This window comes from Capsicum annuum, chromosome 4 (genome assembly GCF_002878395.1).
Source record: "Capsicum annuum cultivar UCD-10X-F1 chromosome 4, UCD10Xv1.1, whole genome shotgun sequence".
NCBI lineage: Eukaryota > Viridiplantae > Streptophyta > Magnoliopsida > Solanales > Solanaceae > Capsicum > Capsicum annuum.
The window spans coordinates 11,169,676-11,190,234 of NC_061114.1; the positions used below are offsets into that span (position 1 = coordinate 11,169,676).

General features: G+C 31.6%; 1 protein-coding gene across 2 annotated transcripts; it reads left to right on the top strand.

The window, feature by feature from the left end:
• Window positions 1-6,345: 6,345 nt before the first annotated feature.
• On the top strand, window positions 6,346-12,631 carry LOC107868281 (bifunctional 15-cis-phytoene synthase, chromoplastic). Of its 2 annotated transcripts, XM_016714936.2 has the most exons (7): window positions 6,346-6,561; window positions 9,188-9,773; window positions 9,870-9,920; window positions 10,182-10,354; window positions 10,683-10,918; window positions 11,169-11,361; window positions 12,011-12,631. In XM_016714936.2, the coding sequence occupies exons 2-7, from the start codon at window positions 9,326-9,328 to the stop codon at window positions 12,167-12,169; spliced, it is 1,260 nt and encodes a 419-aa protein (XP_016570422.2). In that variant the 5' UTR covers window positions 6,346-6,561; window positions 9,188-9,325; the 3' UTR covers window positions 12,170-12,631. The 2 variants fall into 2 exon arrangements, with proteins under 2 accessions (XP_016570422.2, NP_001311896.1); NM_001324967.1 differs by lacking the exon at window positions 6,346-6,561 and having other exon boundaries at window positions 9,326-9,773; window positions 12,011-12,169.
• The last annotated feature ends 7,928 nt before the right edge of the window (window positions 12,632-20,559 follow it).

Consider the following 20,559-nt stretch of genomic DNA (forward strand, 5'->3'; position numbering starts at 1 on the left):
TGGGCGTTGATTGCATGCAGGCGTTGAGGTGGAGTCGGGTAGGAGCGAAGGAGTTTGATGAAAAATTATATTCTATATTCAAGGTTAATTTTTTTTTTTTTTTACGTAAATACAATAGATATTGAATAAATTCTTTAATTTTTTGATCGTCGTGGACGAAAAATGATATAAATCCTATTGAGAGAGAAGAGTCATAAGCATCGCTTCTCGATCCAATCCATTTTCCTTGACCTCCGCAAAGCACTCTTTATACAAAAGAAACCTCCCGCCATATAGAAGAGATAGAAAGTCTGGGTCCCCTCGATCCCCCTCCCCCTCCCCATAGGTCAAGCTTCTCTTTCCGTCCTCTCACTTTGTTCAAGCTGAATTACATCCTCCCTTTCACCTGAACTGGTAGAGAGAGACGAACCCACACCAAATTTTTCGAATCAAAAGCCCCAACTAATTAAACTCCCTTAGCTAAAATCCAAGCTTCGTCATAATTGACATTGCTTTAATTTGTCCCTGACACTAGGCGCTAGGAGGCTTGTCAGGATATTATGGAGTCAGTGGTAGAGCCTGAATTTCACTAAAAGAATTCAAAATCGAAAGAAACAAACAAACAAATTAGCTGAAAGGATTCAACATCTACTCGATATACATAAAAAAAAATAATCACATATAAATAGTATAATTTTTCAGAACCCCTGACAATGAGTTGGATCCGTTGACGTTATACACGTATATATGGTCATATATTTGTTCTAATTTAATTTGGTAAATGATTGAAATATTGCAACAATTTTTCTCCCATCTTGGAAAACCTTTTGTGATGCATTAGATAAAATATTTTTTCAACGTGTTTTACGTTCCTTGAACATACTTTTTTTTTCTCAATATGAAAGAAAAACCACTAATAAAAAAGAAAATAAAAGGAAAGAAATACTATTTTAAAAAGAATAATGAAAGAAAGTCTTTTGGGCTTTCTAATTGTTCAAAAAAGGAAAAAAAAAAAAGAGAAATAGGAAAATTTACCCGTCATTTGCACTTTTGTTTCTATTTTGTGTTGATCTTAAATTTATGTCCCTAATCATAATAAATAATTAGTTTTGCGGAAAATAATTTTAATATTTTTTTTATCATAATAATTTATAAAATTTACCAGTCATTTGCACTTTTGTCCCTATTTATTGTTAAGTCTTAAATTTATGTACCTGATCATAATAAATAATTAGTTTTGCAGGGAATAAATTTATATTTTTATATCATAATATTTTATAAATTATGTCCAAAACTTAGTTTACTTTCTAAAGAACTTCTGTCTCACTAAACATAAAGTTGATTATTCTTGGTTCGTCATTCAAATTTGTTTTTGTTTGAGTCTTGTGATAAGATAATTATTGAGTTGTAGCTATTCGATTAGGGGAATATTTTTTTAGTGTGATCAATATTTAGTGGATAATTTAGTAAAAACAGGAAAGGGTCAAAAATAATCCTAAACTATTTGAAATAAATTAAAAATACCTTTCATTTATTTTTCGGCTCAAAAATACCTTTTTGTTTGTTTTTTGGCTCAAAAATATCCTCTATTAATTTTTTGACTCAAAAATACCCTTCTCTCTAACAGAATGACACCAAACAGGCCACGTGAATTAAAAAAGTCACTTAATCATCTACGTCAATATACACATATGAAAAATCACTCCATTTAATCTAACCATCAACCCATTTTTTTTTTTTAATTTAAAAGACCCAACCTCACTCATATATTTGGGGCCAAACCCATCGGTGGCCCCTTAAACTTGGCACCAACTTTCAGTTAGGCACCTCAAGTGAACGTTGTTCACTTTTGACACCTCAAGTAACCATAAACTGTGTCGCTTTGATACCTTTTGCCGATTCAGCAAAGAAAGTGTATCACACTCGCTTTTGGGCACGTGGCAGCGCCATTTTAGCCCATTTTTCATTTAATTTAATCACCTTCTTCCCTATTTTTTCATCCTACATCTTCCAACCTCCATTAATGGAGTATCCTACATCTTTCAACTTCCATTAATTTTCTTTTGTCGATTAATTTTCTAATTGAACACATGCCTCTTCTCCTTCATATTTTTTAATCATATATCTGAAATTCGAGAAGTTATTAATGCGGATTGAAAATATGGAGGTTAAGCTTGAAGATCTAGTCTGAAAATCTCTTGTTTATTAAATTCTTGGTTGAATTTAGAGAATAATTAGATTATCTGTTTTATTTTAAGTTCCCAAACGTCAATGTAGCTGTATATGAGTTCTTTAGGAAAAAAAAAAAAACAGGATTTTTTTACCCTCAACCAAAAGAATTAGTTTAAGAGAATAACCAGATTCGGTAAATGGTAATCAATAAATCTCGCTTGGTTCAATCAAACATGTTATGTTGGAAGTGTGTTGGCGCCTTTTTTCGTTAAATTAAAACATGTTCCTTTTTGTTGTAATCTTGGTGAGAATTTTTCTTGTGATGCTTACAATTCTGATTCAATGATTGTTGATTCTTATGATTAATGCAATTGTGATACCTTCCTCAGTGTATTTCTGAAAATTGTTTTACCTTTATGTGTTTAATGCACGGAAGTGCTTTTGAACGACTGTGTTCTTTCCATTTTCCATGAAGAGGTTGCAACCTCCATTGATCGAGAGCTTGAAGAATGGTTGGGTGAGTAAGATGACGTTTTGTAATTATTTGGTCAAAAGCCACGTGTCATTAATTCATTGGACACCTTATAATGTATTTTATTTTTTTTTAAAATTATGGATGCCTATAATGACGTGATAATTTAAATGAGATGGCACAAATTAATTGGCCATTTAATCCATGCTGGATGCGCGTGTAATTCACGCACCAGAGTTGGTGTCAAAAGGTGCCAAAGTGACACAGTTTATGACTACTTGAGGTGCCAAAAATGAATGACATTCACTTGAGGTGCCTAAGTGAAAGATCATGTCAAGTTTAGGGGGTCACCGATGGATTTGACCTATATTTGGTCCAAGAGGAAAAAGATTGAAGAATTTGATTGGTTATTTTAATGTGATGGGTTCAAATATTTCAGATTGATCAAGGCAAAAGATAAGGAAACAATTAAATCCTTAAATTGTTGATCCGAAAGAATCGGATTTTAATCAGGTCGATCCTAAACAATTGGATCCTCAAATAGTTGATTCGATTTTCAGGAGCTCAGATTGCTATTGGATATCCTATCTGAATTTGTCTAATGAGGAACTTGAATGTAGTGATAGCAATGGTAATTCAGAGACGAAATTAAAATTTGAAGAGTGAAATTTTAATAGCAATGTAGGACAACACAAGTTGATGAGGTCAAGAATTGCTCGAGCGACTCTCGTAACTTTGAAAATGTAAAATAATAAAATATAAGGCGGTGAAAGGGACGATATGAGAAAAAAATTTGAAGAATTGGATTTTGCCTCTTGATTCGGATTTTTTGAATATGGATCGGATTGAATTTTTAAATAGAACAAAATGGGTTGATTGTTATGTGAATTAAATGGAGTGATTTTTCACATGTATGCTGACGTGGACTGATTGACTTTTTTTTATCTACATGGTGTGTTTGGTGGCATTTCGTTAGAGAGAAGGGTATTTTTGAGCCAAAAAATTAATGGAGAGGTATTTTTGAGTCAAAAAATTAACGGAAGGGTATTTTTGAGCAAAAAAAAAAAACAAATAGAAGGATTTTTGTTGAGCCAAAAAACAAACGAAAGATATTTTTGATCCATTTCAAATAATTCAAGGGTATTTTTTATCCTTTTTCATAGTAAAAATTATTCGTGCTTTATAATATAATATGATAAATAGGTATAAATGTGTTTTATTCTAAGAAAAAAAGTTAAATTTATCATTTTTTACTTTGAAAAATTGGCTAAATATATCTTTCGTCATACTTTGGGGTCAAATTTATCCTCGATGTCATACGTTGGGTCAATTTTACCCTCGTTGTTAAGTAACTTTTCACATGTATCCTTCCTTTAATAGAAAAAAAAATCAACGTTAAATGTCTCATTTTTTAAAATAAAACAGACTCTAATCTAACCATAAAAAAGTCACAAATAACTATACCTCCCTTAGTTCTGTTAGTAAGCCATTGAATATTCATTAATGTGTAGTTCATGAAAAATGAATTTGCATCAGTACAAACACAAACAAATGTACGCTTCCCTCGATCAGTTCATCGATCCACATCAGTGTAGAACTCATGATAAATGTGACTTGACGGTCAAATACAACAGATTAGACCCACTGAATATTTCTCTAGATAATGAGTTAGGAGGTCGCCCTATGTTATCAATCGTGACATCTCTTTATTTTTATATTCTTATGTATTTATATATAATTTGAATCTACATAAATTTTTCATCTTGTCATTTTCTAAGAAAACTTATTGACTGATTCTAGAATCTAGTGTATATAAAATATATCAAATTCTGAAATTTAAACATAACTGAACAACAACAGAGTTTGTAATAGATATTTTCTCTAGTTCTATGCATTTGCATTATCTCATTCTATTTTATCCTTAATGTCATACTTTAAAATCATACTCACTTAATTGTTGAGAAACTTTTCACATATAATTTTTTTTTTTTTTTAAAATTACCAAATTTAGCCTAATTCTGTAATTTATGTAAATCTATCGGATATTCTACCTCATAGGTATGTGTATATATAATTCATTATTCCTTTAATTAGTTATGAAATAGACAAATAGCAAAAGGACACAAGTAAAGTAGGATAGTGACATTTCTGTTTTTTTTTTCCCTTCACTGTAATACATAAATTGTAGAGTTTTTTTTGCAATATGGAGGAGAAAATTCCGGGAAAAATATTTTTGTATTGTTATTTTTTATGAAAAAAAAAGAAGGAATATTTATGTTATTTTATTAATTTTTATTTAGTACGTGGAGATTGTATTTGCATATGGACTCGACTATTCAGATTCACGTTTTAGGATAAATTTTAAGGTAAAACAATACCTGACGTCACATTATGTAAGTTCAGTTTATTGCAGACATGACTATAGATATCACTTATGCACAAGACATAAATTAAGATAGAAAATTATTAGGTAGTTAAAGAGTTAAATATTGTCTCGCTTATCTTTTAATAATAGCAATCGTAGTATTCCTCATCTAGTTTCTTGTTCTTCTATTTCTATTGTACTCCATTATTGTATTGTTTTTGTTGTCGTTACTTTTCATTTTTAGAATGTTTTGTCATGCTTTCTTTATTAGTAATTTGTCGTAACTTCTTTACTTGTTTTTTAGATCTAATTTGAATTATTTTGCCTTGAACCGAGCTAAGTTCTGATCTATTAGAAACAACTTCTCTATCTCCCAAAATAGGTTGGGGTAAGATCTATGCACACGCTTGACCTATTTACGTGAAATAAGCTGGTCAATTGTGAACAACATAACCGATAACAAGTGCGAGCGCAAGGGGTCCAAACCTTTTTGTCGAAAAATTATATAGTATATGTGAGTATTGTGATCACTTTAGTAAAAATATTGGCCACACTATTATTAACAATTTATATGGTTACAACAATTTCTTGATGATAAAATGACTTACTTCAAACTTGGTTGAAATTTAACCTAAGAGGACAAAACTTGAATCCTAATCCAAGTCAATTTGGGATCCTTATGTTTGAGATATATTCAAAATAGTCCTCCAAATCTAATTTTTTGAGCAATTATGGTCCTTTGAAGGTGAATACTTTTTGTTTTGTTTGTAAATATTTAAGAAATTCTATCTGTTATCATCTACTTTGAAGAGTTCGATGTTGCTTACTGAGGTGCAACTTCTCCTATTTTTTTAAAAATTATTTTTGGCATCTAGTGAAGGGAAGTGTTGATGTAAATGATAAAGTTATTGTCATGTCATTAGGAGGTTATGAGCTTAAGTCGTGGAAATATTTTTCAGAAATGCAACGTAAGACTACGTATAGTAAATTCTTGTGGTTAGATCCTTCTCGAACTCCATATTTAATGGGAGCTTTAGTTCATTGGACTGCCCTTTTATTTTTTGCCACTAGTGTAGTTTTCTAGGATTTGATGAGACTTTCTCGATTTCTCGAATTAGAACCTTTTTCACAGTTTTCGGCAAACTTAATAGATAAAATTTGTTAAAATATTTGACAGAAATAAAAAGATGTCCACTTTTGTAAATTTAAAGGACTAAAACTGCTCAAAAATACATTTAAGAAACTAATTTAAACCTAGTACCAAACATAAGGGACTATTTTGTCAATAATTTTGAAAATTTACGTGTCTTTATTGTAACCAAAGAGTTCATAGCAACTTAAAAAAGGGGTAAAATGAGCTGATTTATTCTGAATCACTCAAAATTCCAATAAAATTATACAAAGAAAAATGAAAAAAAATTACGTAATATAATAATTTTTAAAAATTAAATAATGAATGCTATAAATAGACCAAATTATGTGGAGCAATAAAAGAGGAGAAAAACCAACAAACTACTTGTAATTCTTGAAGAATACAAAGCAGACATTGTTGAAAAGTGGCCATTTTTGCAAGGTTTGTTTCACTTCAATTCTTGTTATCGAATTCATAACTTTAGTTCAAACCATGTAACATGTTAACTTAAAAATATTATAAAATTTAGAATTCATAAACTTTAAATTTTGACTCGTTATGTTTATTGATATACAAAGTTGCAATATTTAACATTCTTTGTAACTTTCTATTGCTATTGTAGTGTTCTTGTTGCTATTCTAGGGGCGGAGCTAGAGTGTCAGTTACGCATTCAGTTGAATTCAGTAACTTTAGTTCAAACCCCGTGATGTGTTAACTTAGAAATATTAGAGTTCAGAATTCATGAACATCAAATTTTGACACGTTACATTTCTTGATATACAAAGTTGCAGTCTTTGACAATCTGTGTGGCTTTTTATTGCTATTGTAGTGTTCTTGTTGCTATACATGGGCGGAGCTAGAGTGTTAGTTACGGGTTTAGTTGAATTCAGTAACTTTAGTTCAGACCCCGTATCGTGTTAACTTAAAAAATATTAGAATTCTGAACCCATAAAGTTCAAATTTTGACTCGATTCGACTTCTTGATGTATAAAGTTTCAATCTTTAACATTCTTTGTAACTTTCTATTGTTCTGGTAGTGTGTGTGTTGGTCTACTGGGCGGAGCTAGAGTATCAGTTACGGATTTAGTTGAATTTAGTAGCTTAGCTTAAACCCTGTAACATAGTAACTTAAAAATATTGTAAAATTTAGAACTCATAAACTTCAAATTTTGACTCATTACATTTCTTGATATACAAAGTTGCAATCTTTGACATTCTGTGTGGCTTTTTATTGCTATGGTTGTGCGCTTGTTGCTATACATGGGCGGATCTAGAGTGTTAGTTACGGGTTTAGTTGAATTCAGTAACTTTAGTTCAAACCCCGTAATGTGTTTACTTAGAAATATTAGAATTTAGAACTCATAAATTTCAAATTTTGGTTCGTTACATTTCTTGATATATAAAATTGCAATCTTTGACATTCTCTGTGGCTCTTTATTGCTATGGTAGTGTGCTTGTTGCTATACTAGGGGTGGAGCTAGAGTGTCAATTATGGGTTTGGTTGAATTCAGTAACTTTAGTTCAAACCCCATAACGTGTTAAACTTAGAAATATTAGATTTTAGAACTCATAAACTTCAAATTTTGACTCGTTACATTTTCTTGATATACGAAGTTGCAATCTTTGACATTCTGTGTAACTTTCTATTGCTATTGTAGTGTTGTTGTTGCTATACTAGGGGCAGAGCTACAGTGTGAGTTATGTATTCAGTTGAATTCAGTAGCTTTGGTTCAAACCCCATAACATAGTAACTTAAAAATGTTAAAAATTTAGAACTCATAAACTTCAAATGTTGACTCGTTACATTTCTTGATATACAAAGTTGCAATCTTTGACATTCTTTGCGGCTTTTTATTGCTATGGTTGTGTGCTTGTTGCTATACATGGGCGGAGCTAGAGTGTTAGTTACGGGTTTAGTTGAATTTAGTAGGTTTAGTTCAGACCCCGTAATTTGTAACTTAAAAAACATTAGAATTCTGAACCCATAAAGTTCAAATTTTGACTCGGTTCGACTTCTAGATGTATAAAGTTTCAATCTTTAACATTCTTTGTAACTTTTTATTGCTATAGTAATGTTCTTTTTGCTATACTAGGGGCGGAACTAGAGTGTAAGTCGAATTCAGTAACTTTAGTTCAAACCATGTAACCTAGTATCTTAAAAATATTAAAATTCGGAACCCCATAAACTTCAAATTTTAGCTCCGACTATACAAGAATAGAATTTGAGAGTGGCCTAAAATTTAGTGTCCATTGTTTAGTGGAGAACCAATTATCAAGGTTTGTTTCCCTTCACTTCTTGATATACAAGTTGCAATGCTTAACATTCCCTGTAACTTTCTATTCCACTGGTAGTGTGCTTGTTGCTATACCGGGGCGGAGCTAGAGTGTTAGTTACGGGTTTGGTCGACTTTAGTAGGGCAGCCCGGTCACTACAGCTCCCGCTATGCGCAGGGTGGCGGGAAGGGGCGGACCACAAGAGTCTTTTAACATTTTTGCAAGGAGCTGTTTCCACGCTTGAACCGGGGACCTCCTAGTCACTAGAATTCAGTAGCTTTAGTTCAGAATCCACAAACTTCAAATTCTAGCTCCGCCTACTAGTGACTATAAAATAATAGAAAATGAGCACTTGCCTTATGAATATAGCTTCTACGTGTACCAAAATTAGAAAGTGAGGTGCTTATTATAATCTAGTTGACTAAATATAGAAAGATCCCATTACCTCCAGAAAGTGTGATTCCACTTTGTGCTTTCAATAGTGTAAAATAGTTTCTCAAACATCCTTTCTTTGTGCCATTGGTAGGTAAGATTGCTGTTTTGTCTTGTTTTGGAGATGTTTTTTAAAGTTAAAATTGTTTATACTCAGGAAGTCTATAATGCTGGTTACGAGTTCATGTGAACTCAGTAGTTTTCGCTAAGCAATCCACTAATATCTATAAATATTTGACCGTGAACTCCGCTTGTATCATTTCATTAACTTGAGGTCGCTATAGGAGCCGATAAACTTCCAACTTCTGAATCAGTTTTTGTTTATACTCAAGTATGATGTTTGGTTTATCTCATATTGCAGAAGCCAAGAAATAGGTTATTTCTTTGTTTGATAGTGGAAGTATACTCTAGTGGGAATCTACTAGGAGTTACTTATTTTCTATAAAGAAGACAAAAACCTTGGAGTTGCTTTAGACAACCAAGGTTTTTCTTGTTCAGAATGTCTGTTGCCTTGTTATGGGTTGTTTCTCCTTGTGACGTCTCAAACGGGACAGGATTCTTGGTATCCGTTCGTGAGGGAAACCGGATTTTTGATTCGTCGGGGCGTAGGAATTTGGCGTGCAATGAGAGAATCAAGAGAGGAGGTGGAAAACAAAGGTGGAGTTTTGGTTCTTACTTGGGAGGAGCACAAACTGGAAGTGGACGGAAATTTTCTGTACGTTCTGCTATCGTGGCTACTCCGGCTGGAGAAATGACGATGTCATCAGAACGGATGGTATATGATGTGGTTTTGAGGCAGGCAGCCTTGGTGAAGAGACAGCTGAGATCGACCGATGAGTTAGATGTGAAGAAGGATATACCTATTCCGGGGACTTTGGGCTTGTTGAGTGAAGCATATGATAGGTGTAGTGAAGTATGTGCAGAGTACGCAAAGACGTTTTACTTAGGTTAGCTTCTTTATCTATCCGTTCGTTTACCAATACTATATATGCCTGTTTATGTATCTGATGAAGACAAAATTTGATCTTTGTTTGGTTATTCAGGAACGATGCTAATGACTCCGGAGAGAAGAAAGGCTATCTGGGCAATATACGGTGAGGATTTTAGCCATGTTGTATCAGATACACAACTAAACACATATGATTAATCGGAGACGAAGAAAAAGAACTAAGATTTGAGTTTGAGGGTCACCAGTGATACGTAAAATCTGAGTTTCACTAGCTTGAAGGCATCGTAAGAAGTTTTATTGTCATATCAAGCTTAATCTTTACAATGATTGCTAGAGGTTGCGGTTATTGCATATATAAACGAACTTCGTGAGTTGAATAGTTTCTCATTATCTGCTGTTTAAACAGTATGGTGCAGGAGAACAGACGAACTTGTTGATGGTCCGAATGCATCACACATTACTCCGGCGGCCTTAGATAGGTGGGAAGACAGGCTAGAAGATGTTTTCAGTGGACGGCCATTTGACATGCTCGATGCTGCTTTGTCCGACACAGTTTCCAAATTTCCAGTTGATATTCAGGTTAGTCTTCCAATTCTATGATCTTTATCTTTGTTTGATTCAGAGTTCTACGTCGCTTTAGCTGAATGCTTTCCGCATGGATTACTCGTATTCTTTCATCCTCACAGAAAATGTCTTTAGTTGGATCAGTTCCTCTCGTCCTAGATTCTACTTGTACTCGGTTTTCTGTTTCACAGTTTTGCGAACTCTTGTTTTTTCACCTTTTGGTGTTGTCTTCACTACACTTTTTTGGCTTCGTTTCTTTGGAACAGATACATTATTCATTCACATAATTTGATTTGCTTTCTTCAACAACGTAAATTTTCTAATCTTTCGATATATGTTGCAGCCATTCAGAGATATGATTGAAGGAATGCGTATGGACTTGAGGAAGTCAAGATACAGAAACTTTGACGAACTATACCTATATTGTTATTACGTTGCTGGTACGGTTGGGTTGATGAGTGTTCCAATTATGGGCATCGCACCTGAATCAAAGGCAACAACGGAGAGCGTATATAATGCTGCTTTGGCTTTGGGGATCGCAAATCAGCTGACCAACATACTTAGAGATGTTGGAGAAGAGTAAGTACAACGATACATTTTATGCACATCAAAAGATTCGCTACACCTGTCTACTCGACGCTTATCACTTAAAAAAGATTCGATTTAGTTATCTTTCAGGCCCCAAAATTTTCATGTCGTGGAATTCTTTCCCCCTCGACATATAGACTCTGACAAGCCACGTTCAATCGCTTTCCTTTTTTCCTTCATTGAAGTACCATAATTTTTGCTCTTAAGGCTTCCTTTTTCTTATATGTTGCTTTCGCTGCAGTGCCAGAAGAGGAAGAGTCTATTTGCCTCAAGATGAATTAGCACAGGCAGGTCTATCCGACGAAGACATATTTGCTGGAAGAGTGACCGATAAATGGAGAATCTTCATGAAGAAACAAATTCAGAGGGCAAGAAAGTTCTTTGACGAGGCAGAGAAAGGAGTGACCGAATTGAGCGCAGCTAGTAGATGGCCTGTAAGCATTCATAAACACTCTTAGTTATATGAATATGATTCCCCTTCCCCGTTTCGAGTCAGGTGTCCAGGCGCCTTGACTGTTGTGCGCTAGACATTACTAGCGCTGGCCGAACACTGCCATACCGGCGTCACCATCCTAGGCATGGTGGGCACAGAGGGTGATGGGTGGCTCTGATACCACTGTTAGCTAATAAGGTGGGAGAGCCCGAGGCTATAAATAACCCCCGCCATTACTTTGTAGTACCAATGTGAGACTTTTTGCAACGGATCATAACATATTTCTTGGTCGATGAAGTTGAGACGAAAGGGTTTTGAAGTTTTAACAATGTTTACTGGGTGTCGTCATTTGCTAACCCATCCGGAGTCTAGGAATTGGTCATGTTACTCTGAACGGACTAGAATTCTAACCTTATATCAGGACCTACAGACGAATGTTTAACCTTGCATTTCCGAATATTTGCTCTAACATGACATTGTGGGATCCTGAAATGCTTTGGATTGGATCAAACAAAAACATTCAATCTGACAACATACTTAATGTTAGAATTACAATATTCCATAGCTCGCATCTTTAATATTCTCTTATTTATTACTTGTATCTACGAATTTTGGAGAATAACCTCACCCGGTGCTCGGATTTTTTTCAGGTGTTGGCATCTCTGCTGTTGTACCGCAGGATACTGGACGAGATCGAAGCCAATGACTACAACAACTTCACAAAGAGAGCTTATGTGAGCAAACCAAAGAAGTTGATTGCATTACCTATTGCATATGCAAAATCTCTTGTGCCTTCTACAAGAACATGAAATCAGGATTTTATATAAATCAAGGCCAATGAAGCCAATATACATTTAGAAGAAAAAAAACAAGTGTTTATAAAGTAGAATTATTGAAGGGGAGGCTTGGAGTAACTGGTAAAGTTGTTGTCATGTGACTGGGAAGTCACGGGTTCAAGCCTTGGAAACAGCCTCTGGCAGAAATGCAAGGTAAGGTTGCGTACAATATACCGTTAAGGTGGGGTCCTTCCCAGTACACCGCGCATAGCGATAGATTTAGTGCACCGGGTCGCCTTTTTTCTAAAGTAGAATAATTGTTGTATTCATGTCAATGTATATCATCAAAATTAGGTGGTAGTAAAATCCAATGTAACAATCTCCCACTTTCACCAGTTATTCACTCCGCACTTGGCTACTCAGTGTCTTGCTATGGGCACGAAAACTGGTTCGCCGAATTAAAACACACTAAATGAATGGATAAAACTTATAGCATCGAGTATTTATGCCAAACCAATAAATGATATACATGTGCTTTTTATATACACATTTATCATTAGGCAATGGTTAGGTGCTATAGGGGCGGCTCAAGCATATAAGTGGCCTAAGGCCAAAATCGAACGGAGGCCTTAATTTTTTTTAATAAAGTCTATTTTAAAAATTTTATAATCCTTAATAATATAATCGATGCATTAATCTTTTCCGAGACATAGTACTTTAGACATATCAATTTTTTTTAATAATTTTTATCTTCATATAAAAAAGCTATTTTTTCATCAAATAATATTATTATTTTAAAATATATAATTCATTATTGCTAAAAAAGTGAGGCCCTCAAATTTGGGGGCATTAGGCGATCGCCTTTTTTGTAATGAAGTCGAGCCGCCCCTGAGGTGCTATCTGTTTCAATTTAATTTTAAGTGCTAAGTTAATATAAAGTGGAAAAATAACATAAACGTACACCTTAACTTACCATATTTACACAAATTCTCACCCTTACAAAGTAATTACAAAAATTTTAACTAATTATGTATCTTCATTGGATGTATCGTGAGTTAATTATGTATCTCAACAGAACCCAAATTAAAAAAAAAAATGCATAAGAAGCTAATTATGTGTCTATACAAAGGAAAAAATGTATCTTCTTTGTATGTATCAAGCATTAGGAGTTAATTATGTATCTCGATAAATTCCAAATTGATTTTTCAGTAATAAATATTGAAATTTTCTGTAATTAAGCTCCTTGGAGTTTATATTGTTTGGCTTTTTTTTTTTTTTAATTATTATTATTAAGAGTATTTGATGGTTTGGGCCAAGTAAATAGAGTAGGGGCTTTGGACCCATATATTGTTTGTCCACTCCATTTTGAATGTAATTTTCAACCTTTTAAATTTAGTCCAAAATAAGAGTTATTTGAGGCAAGCTTAATACATAGTTAACTCCTTAAATTTGTGAAGATATTTTATTTAGAGACTCGAACTAAGATCTTTTAAATTGAACACCTCAACCCTAATAAAGTGTTGCAATTATACGTATTCGGATTGAATTTTGGATTTTTTTTATTGTGTGTTCTCATTCATCTATTAATTAATTAAGTTAACGACATAAAATATGTCATTTTCACTAATTATACGTATTCGTCTCAATAAACTTAAAGCCTCAGGCGCTTGTTATATGAGGTTGACACATATAATTAAAGGAGATGACATATTTTATGTGATTAATTAACTTAACTATCTAACATACCAATAAAACTCGTACGAGTTTTTTCTAAATTTGAACTGAAAATGTTTAATTGAAACACTTCATCAGTAGTTGAAGTGCTCAATTAGCACACAACTTAGTTCGAGTATCTAAATAAAATATTCCGACTAATTTAAAGCTATTGTGATGTGTATTTAGTCTCAACAAATCGTAAAATTTAAATATTTTCTAACTGAGTCTAATACGTATAATTAAAAGACCTGACATATTTGATATGATTAACCACATAAAGGAGGTTGTTTATGAATTGAAATATCTCATGTGATTATTTTATTCCATCTTATTATGAAATATAAACTAAAATAATCTCATAAAATATTCTAAAAGTTTCATCCTAATTTCACTAATTAAACAACCAAAAAATTTTCTCCCTTCCAAGAGAAAAAAAATAAAATAAAATGGGAAAACTACCACTTAGATGTGTATGTGGGCCAATTGTGCTTGCTTGTCAAACAACATAGGACTTATCTCATTGGGTGTGAAACAGACATTAATAAGACCAAACAAATAGTAGAACTAAATACTTACACTCACTCGATAGTCAATATATATATCAAATTAATTTCTTTATTATTGTTATATAATTAAATTAAGTAAAATATATGTTAATTAGTCATGGTTGAATAACATGAATTTTAAATTCAAACACATTACATGCATGTATTGACTTGATGTATGCATCGAATCGAGTCAGTGTAAGTTTTAGTTGAAAATTACCTCAAGAAGCAAACATATATTGTTTTGTATTTATTTGAAATAGCAAGAGTTTAAGCAAAAAAATACAATATAGATTTTATCTATTTTGTGTTGTATCTGTTCGTTTAAAGCTGTATCGATTCGCAATGTATCGGTGTATCAATTTGCCCTCCATATGTTTGCTTTGATACAAAGTAAATCCATACAAGACAAATAAATACATAACAAATTGATACACTGAATTATTACTACGTTTGATAATTAGTTAATCTATTACTATAATCGATAATTCGAGTTTAAAAAAGGGCAAACAACATAAATTCCGACAGTTTGTAACTTAATTACAATTTTTTTTTGACATTTTGTATTATTAATGAAAATCTCAATTTTGGTATGTCAAGATACATTATTAGCTTTCGATACATTCAACGGCGATACAATTTTTTTCCTTTGTAAAAATACATAATTAGCTCTCGATACAATTTTTTTAATTTTGGGTCTGTCGAGATACATAATACATCCAACGAAAATATATTTTTTTCCTTTGTAAAGAGTACATAATTAGCTCCCGGTATATTTTTTTTGATTTTGTTTTGCCGAGATACATAATTTGTTCCCTGATACATACAAAGAAGATACATAATTAGTTAAAATTTTTTGTAATTATTTTATAAGAGTAAAAATTTATGTAAATATGATAAATTAAGGCGGTGTGTTTATGTTATTTTCCTTCGAAATACTGCTATTTCTAAATTTTCATGAAAATAGTAGATGTGTATAAGTTTTGGGACCCAACAAATCCATGATCCATAAAATGTGGTGGTTAAAATTTTGATGATTAATGAGAGCATAAAGCAAAAGTCTAAGTCAAATGAGTGAAGTAAAAAATCCAAAAAAGTGGTCTTTGAATTGACTAAAATGGCTGCTTTAATTTTCTTTCATAAAAAGAAAATTAAAAACTTTAGTTATGTGTATTTGGTTTCCCACAAGTTTGCACATTAACAATCTAGAAGTAAATTTTTACTGTAACAAGTTTGAATTAATAGCTTGCTGGAAACTTCTATTATGTATTAGGGTTTTGAAAAATAAAAATGTAATGTCGAGGATTTGAATTTGAAATCTCAAAGTAAATTTTGAACCCCTAAATCATTGAGAAAATCTTTGAGCTTGTGTGTTGGAGATTCAAAATCTATATATATACATACATTAAAAAAATAAAAAGAAACTTTATCTTATATATACATTATAATTTTTTGTTGAAGGGGTTCGGCTGAACACCCTCCGCCCCTACATAATGTCCGCACTATATATGCTTTAAAAAGAACACTCTAGGGGGTTGTTTGGTTGGAAAAATATTATTCCGGGATTAGTTATCCCACCATGTATATGGTATAACCTATCCCATCACTATGGTGTAAATGGTGGATAAATAATCTCGAGACGAACTAATACCTCACGTCAAACATGGGATAAGATAGTCCTTCAATCCATTATACCTTACACCAAACGACCCCTTAAGTTACAGGAAATGACATAGATGAGCTTGGTGGTTGGTGCGGTGGGGTGGGGTGGGGGAGGATATAGTAGCTCAGTTCGTTGACTAAGTGAACTAGAAACACATGATGTAATTGTAGCAAGTAAAGTCACTCTATTTATTTAGATGGAATAGGACCTAGTAGAATTATATTATTTAAAGTTCTTTTTTATGAAAATAGAGTAGATGTTGAATTTCTTTAATTTAATTTTTTCGTAAACTGAAAATGATGAGAATTCTATGGAGAAATAAGAGGCATAAGCATCACTTCTCGGTCTAATCTATTTTCCTTGGCCTCCCCACTACACTCTTGACATAAAAGAAACCTTCTGCCATTGAGAAAAGATCGAAAGTCTGGGTCCCTTGATCACCCTCTCTCTCCCTATAGGTCAAGCAGCTTCCCTTTCATCCCTCTCACTTCGTTCGAGACTTCGAGTTGATCAATTACATCTCGCTTTCACCTAAACTGGTCGAGAGAGATGAACCCTCACCACATTTTTTCGAATCGAAAGCCTCAACTCGTTACTCTCTTGACGAAAATCCTGACTTCGTCATACTTGACATTGCTTACCAATTAATTTTTCCATAACACTAGGCGCTAGGAGGCTTGTCACGACGTTATTGGGTCAGTGGGCGGAGCCTGAATTTCACTAAAGGAGTTCAAAATCGAGAGAAGCAAACAAACTAACTAGTTAAAGAGGATTCAACATTTATTCTATCTACATAAAAAAAAATTCTAATTATATATAAATAATATAAAAAAATAATTTTAATTATATATAAATAATATAATTTTTCATCAAATATGAACCCTGAAAATGAGCTGGCTCCTCCTCTGCATACATGACATTATTATACACGTATACATGATCATCGATTTGTTCTAATTAAATTTGGTATATGATTGAAATATTGCTAATAATTTTTCTCCCTTCTTGGAAAACTATTTGTATGCATTAGATAAAATATTTTTTCAACGTGTTTTAAGTTCCTTAAACATACTTTTTTTTTTCAATATGAAAGAAAGACCACTAATAAAAAAGAAAATAAAAAGAAAGAAATACTATTTTAAAAAGAATAATGAAAGAAATTCATAGAAAGGAATCAGTCTTTTGGGCTTTCTAATTGGTCAAAAAGAAAAGAAAACGTGAAATAGGTCTAAAATTTATGTCCCTCGTCATAATAAATATATTAGTTTTGCAGGGAATAAATTTGTATTTTTATCTCATAATATTTTATAAACTATGTCCAAAAATGATTTCACTTTTTAAAGAACTTCTGTTTTACTAAACATAAGTTCATTTGTCAAATGATAAAAACTAAAAATCGACTTATTTGAAGAGCAAAACGTGTGATTTTATCAAAGGATCATTCCCACGAATGCCCCATTTTGGTGGTGGTGCTTAATTTTTGCCTTTTAAAAAATTTAAGTAATAATTGATCCTTTCAGGCAAAAAAAGAAAACGATCGATAAATGCAATGTACAACTTACGAAAAAGTGACAGTTCAAATATGTTTTTAATGAAAAGAAGAAGGCAACAACGATGTGACGCTATTTTCTACGTGTGCTTCAACTAAAAAGTTCTTAATTCTATTCATAATAAGATTTCTGGTTAAAAATAAAGAAATTTCAATCACCTAATCACAATTAGTGGAAGATAAGTGAAGAGATGGAAGTTCAATTGAATTTTCTTTTGAGTAAATGCTCTGTTTTCACGCTGAACTATATACGAAATTGTTGAGACACATTCAAACTCGAGGAGGGTCCTATTACCTCTTGAACTAATTAAAATCGTATTTTTGGCAACCTTAGTACATACGTGGCACATCAGTAAATCAACATACTGAAGGTCCACGTAGGCACACATATGTGCCATGTAGATACTTAAGGTTGTCGTTTAATTAGTCCGAAGATAATAGAGACCCCTTTAAATTAAAATATGTCTCAATAATTTTAGTTATAGTTCAGAATAAAAACAGTGAATTTACTCTTAAAAGTATTAAGGTCTAAACATGTAAACCATTCATGGTCAATGTGTGTTTTAGCTACCAAAAGAAGAAAAATATTATAATGGTTGGATCTGATTCATGTAACAAATAATATTTTATTGATTGACTTTTGTGAATACATAAACTCTATTTTTTGTTAATGATACAACTTGGCTTTTTCTACCACTACTTCTTATGTTGATTGTGTCTGTTTATTTGTGAGATAGACTAATAAGCTCAGTATTTATGATTTGTGTCTTATGAATATGTATTCATTTATTAAATAATATTTAAATTTAATCACTTGAAAGGTCTGATTTAAATTGTCAAATTGTAAATAATTAGTTACTAAAATCTGATTATAAGTTACTTTGAAAAATTGACTAAATATAGTCTTTGTCATACTTTGGAATCAAATTTACTCTCATTGTCATACTCTTGGGCCAAATTTATCCTTCTATTTTGAAAAATTGGATAAATATATCCTTCGTCATATTTTGGAGCTAAATTGATCCTCAATGTCATATTTTGGAGTCAATTTTACCCTCGTTGTTAAAAAACTTTTCACATGTATCCTTCCTTTAATAGAAAAGTCCAAATCAACGTTAAATGCCTTATTTTAAAAATAAAACGGATTCTAATCTAACCCACGTGATCCAAGTCGAGCCATAAAAAAGACACAAATAACTATACCACCCTCAGTTCTGTTGGTAAGTCACTGTATATTTATTAGTGCATAGTTCATGAAAAATGGATCTGACAAACACAAACAAATATACACTTCTCTCAGTTCATGGTTTCGCATCAGTACAAGACTCACAATAAATGACACTTGACGGTCAAATGCAACAGATTAGGTCCACTAGATATTTCTCTGGATAATTAAATTAAGAGGTTTCCCTATGTGTTAATCGTGACATATCTTCATTCTTATGTCTATATATACAATCTGAATCTACACAAATTTTTTATCTTGTCATTTGCTCAAAAAACTTATCTACTGATTTCAGAATCTAAATACACATAGAATTATATATCAAATTTTGAACTTTGAATATAACGAGCAGACTTTGTAATTGACATTTTCTCTATTTTATTTTTTTGCGTTATCTCATTATCCATTTTATCCTCAATATCATTTTTTAGGATCATATTTATACTCGTTGTTAATAAAAATTTTCACATGTTTCATTCTTTGAAAAAACAAAAAACTCAAATCAATATTAAACTAGAGAAATAAAAAATGAAATGAGATAACGTAATAAATAAATCCCAATTGGTTGAAAATTAAAAATAAAAATAAAAATTGGTCCTGGACAGCAGAAAATTCAGGTTAGGAGATATTAAAACTACACATCTAAATGCCACCTTTCATTAAAGAATTGTATGCTAACTAATTAAACTTTAATTAAAAAAGGATGTTCAAACACTAAATGCACTTCATTTTCCCATGCTATTTTGAGGCAACTAGTTTTAATAAATATGTTAATTATTTTGAGACGGAAGAAATATGTTAATTATATTGAGACGAAAAAAGTATGATTCATTTTTTATTTTTTGATACAAAAATAGTAGGGATAATTACGAATTGGCCGCTGGACCAATTTATTTACAAATAAAATAATTCAACTTTATTAAAATTACCAAATTTAACCTAATTCCATCATTTATGTAAATCTATCGGACGAATCGAACTTTATTTTATATTCTACCTCATATGTATGTGTATATATAATTCATTATTCCTTTAATTAGTTATAAAATAGACAAATAATAAAATGACACAAGTAAAGTAGGATAGTGACATTTTTTCGAGAACATTCTAGATAAAAAAAAATCTTGTTGTTTATTTATTTTATGGGGAAAAAAAATGAAAAATTTATGTTATTTTATTAATTTTTATTTAGTAGGTTGAAATGCATGATAGTCAAAAAAATATTTATATCGATACATTATATAATTATTTATGGATAAATCCTTTTGGCCATAATAGTGATAAATCTTATTCACACTATAAAGTAGTTTTCTTTTGGACATTTTTGCCCCTTTCATCTTAAATTTAAAATCCTTATTTTATTACTCTTTCTCAATACATTGAAAACTATCTCAATGCATGAGAATTGACAAATTAACATCATTTTCATAAATATGATTGCATAGTATTTATTGCTTGAAAAGAATAGTGTAGGATAAAAATAAAAATATTAAATTAATTAATTATATTCTCATATATCCAAAATTAGTGTGACCAAAGTAGTATTATCTGAAATTTTAAATTTAACATTATATATTTATATATCATATCTACTTAATTATGCATTTTATCCTATAAATAATTTTTATTTTTATTATTTAATTTTAAATTTTATATCTCTTTATTTTATATAGATAAATAAGAGGTATATATATATATATATATATATATATATATATATATATA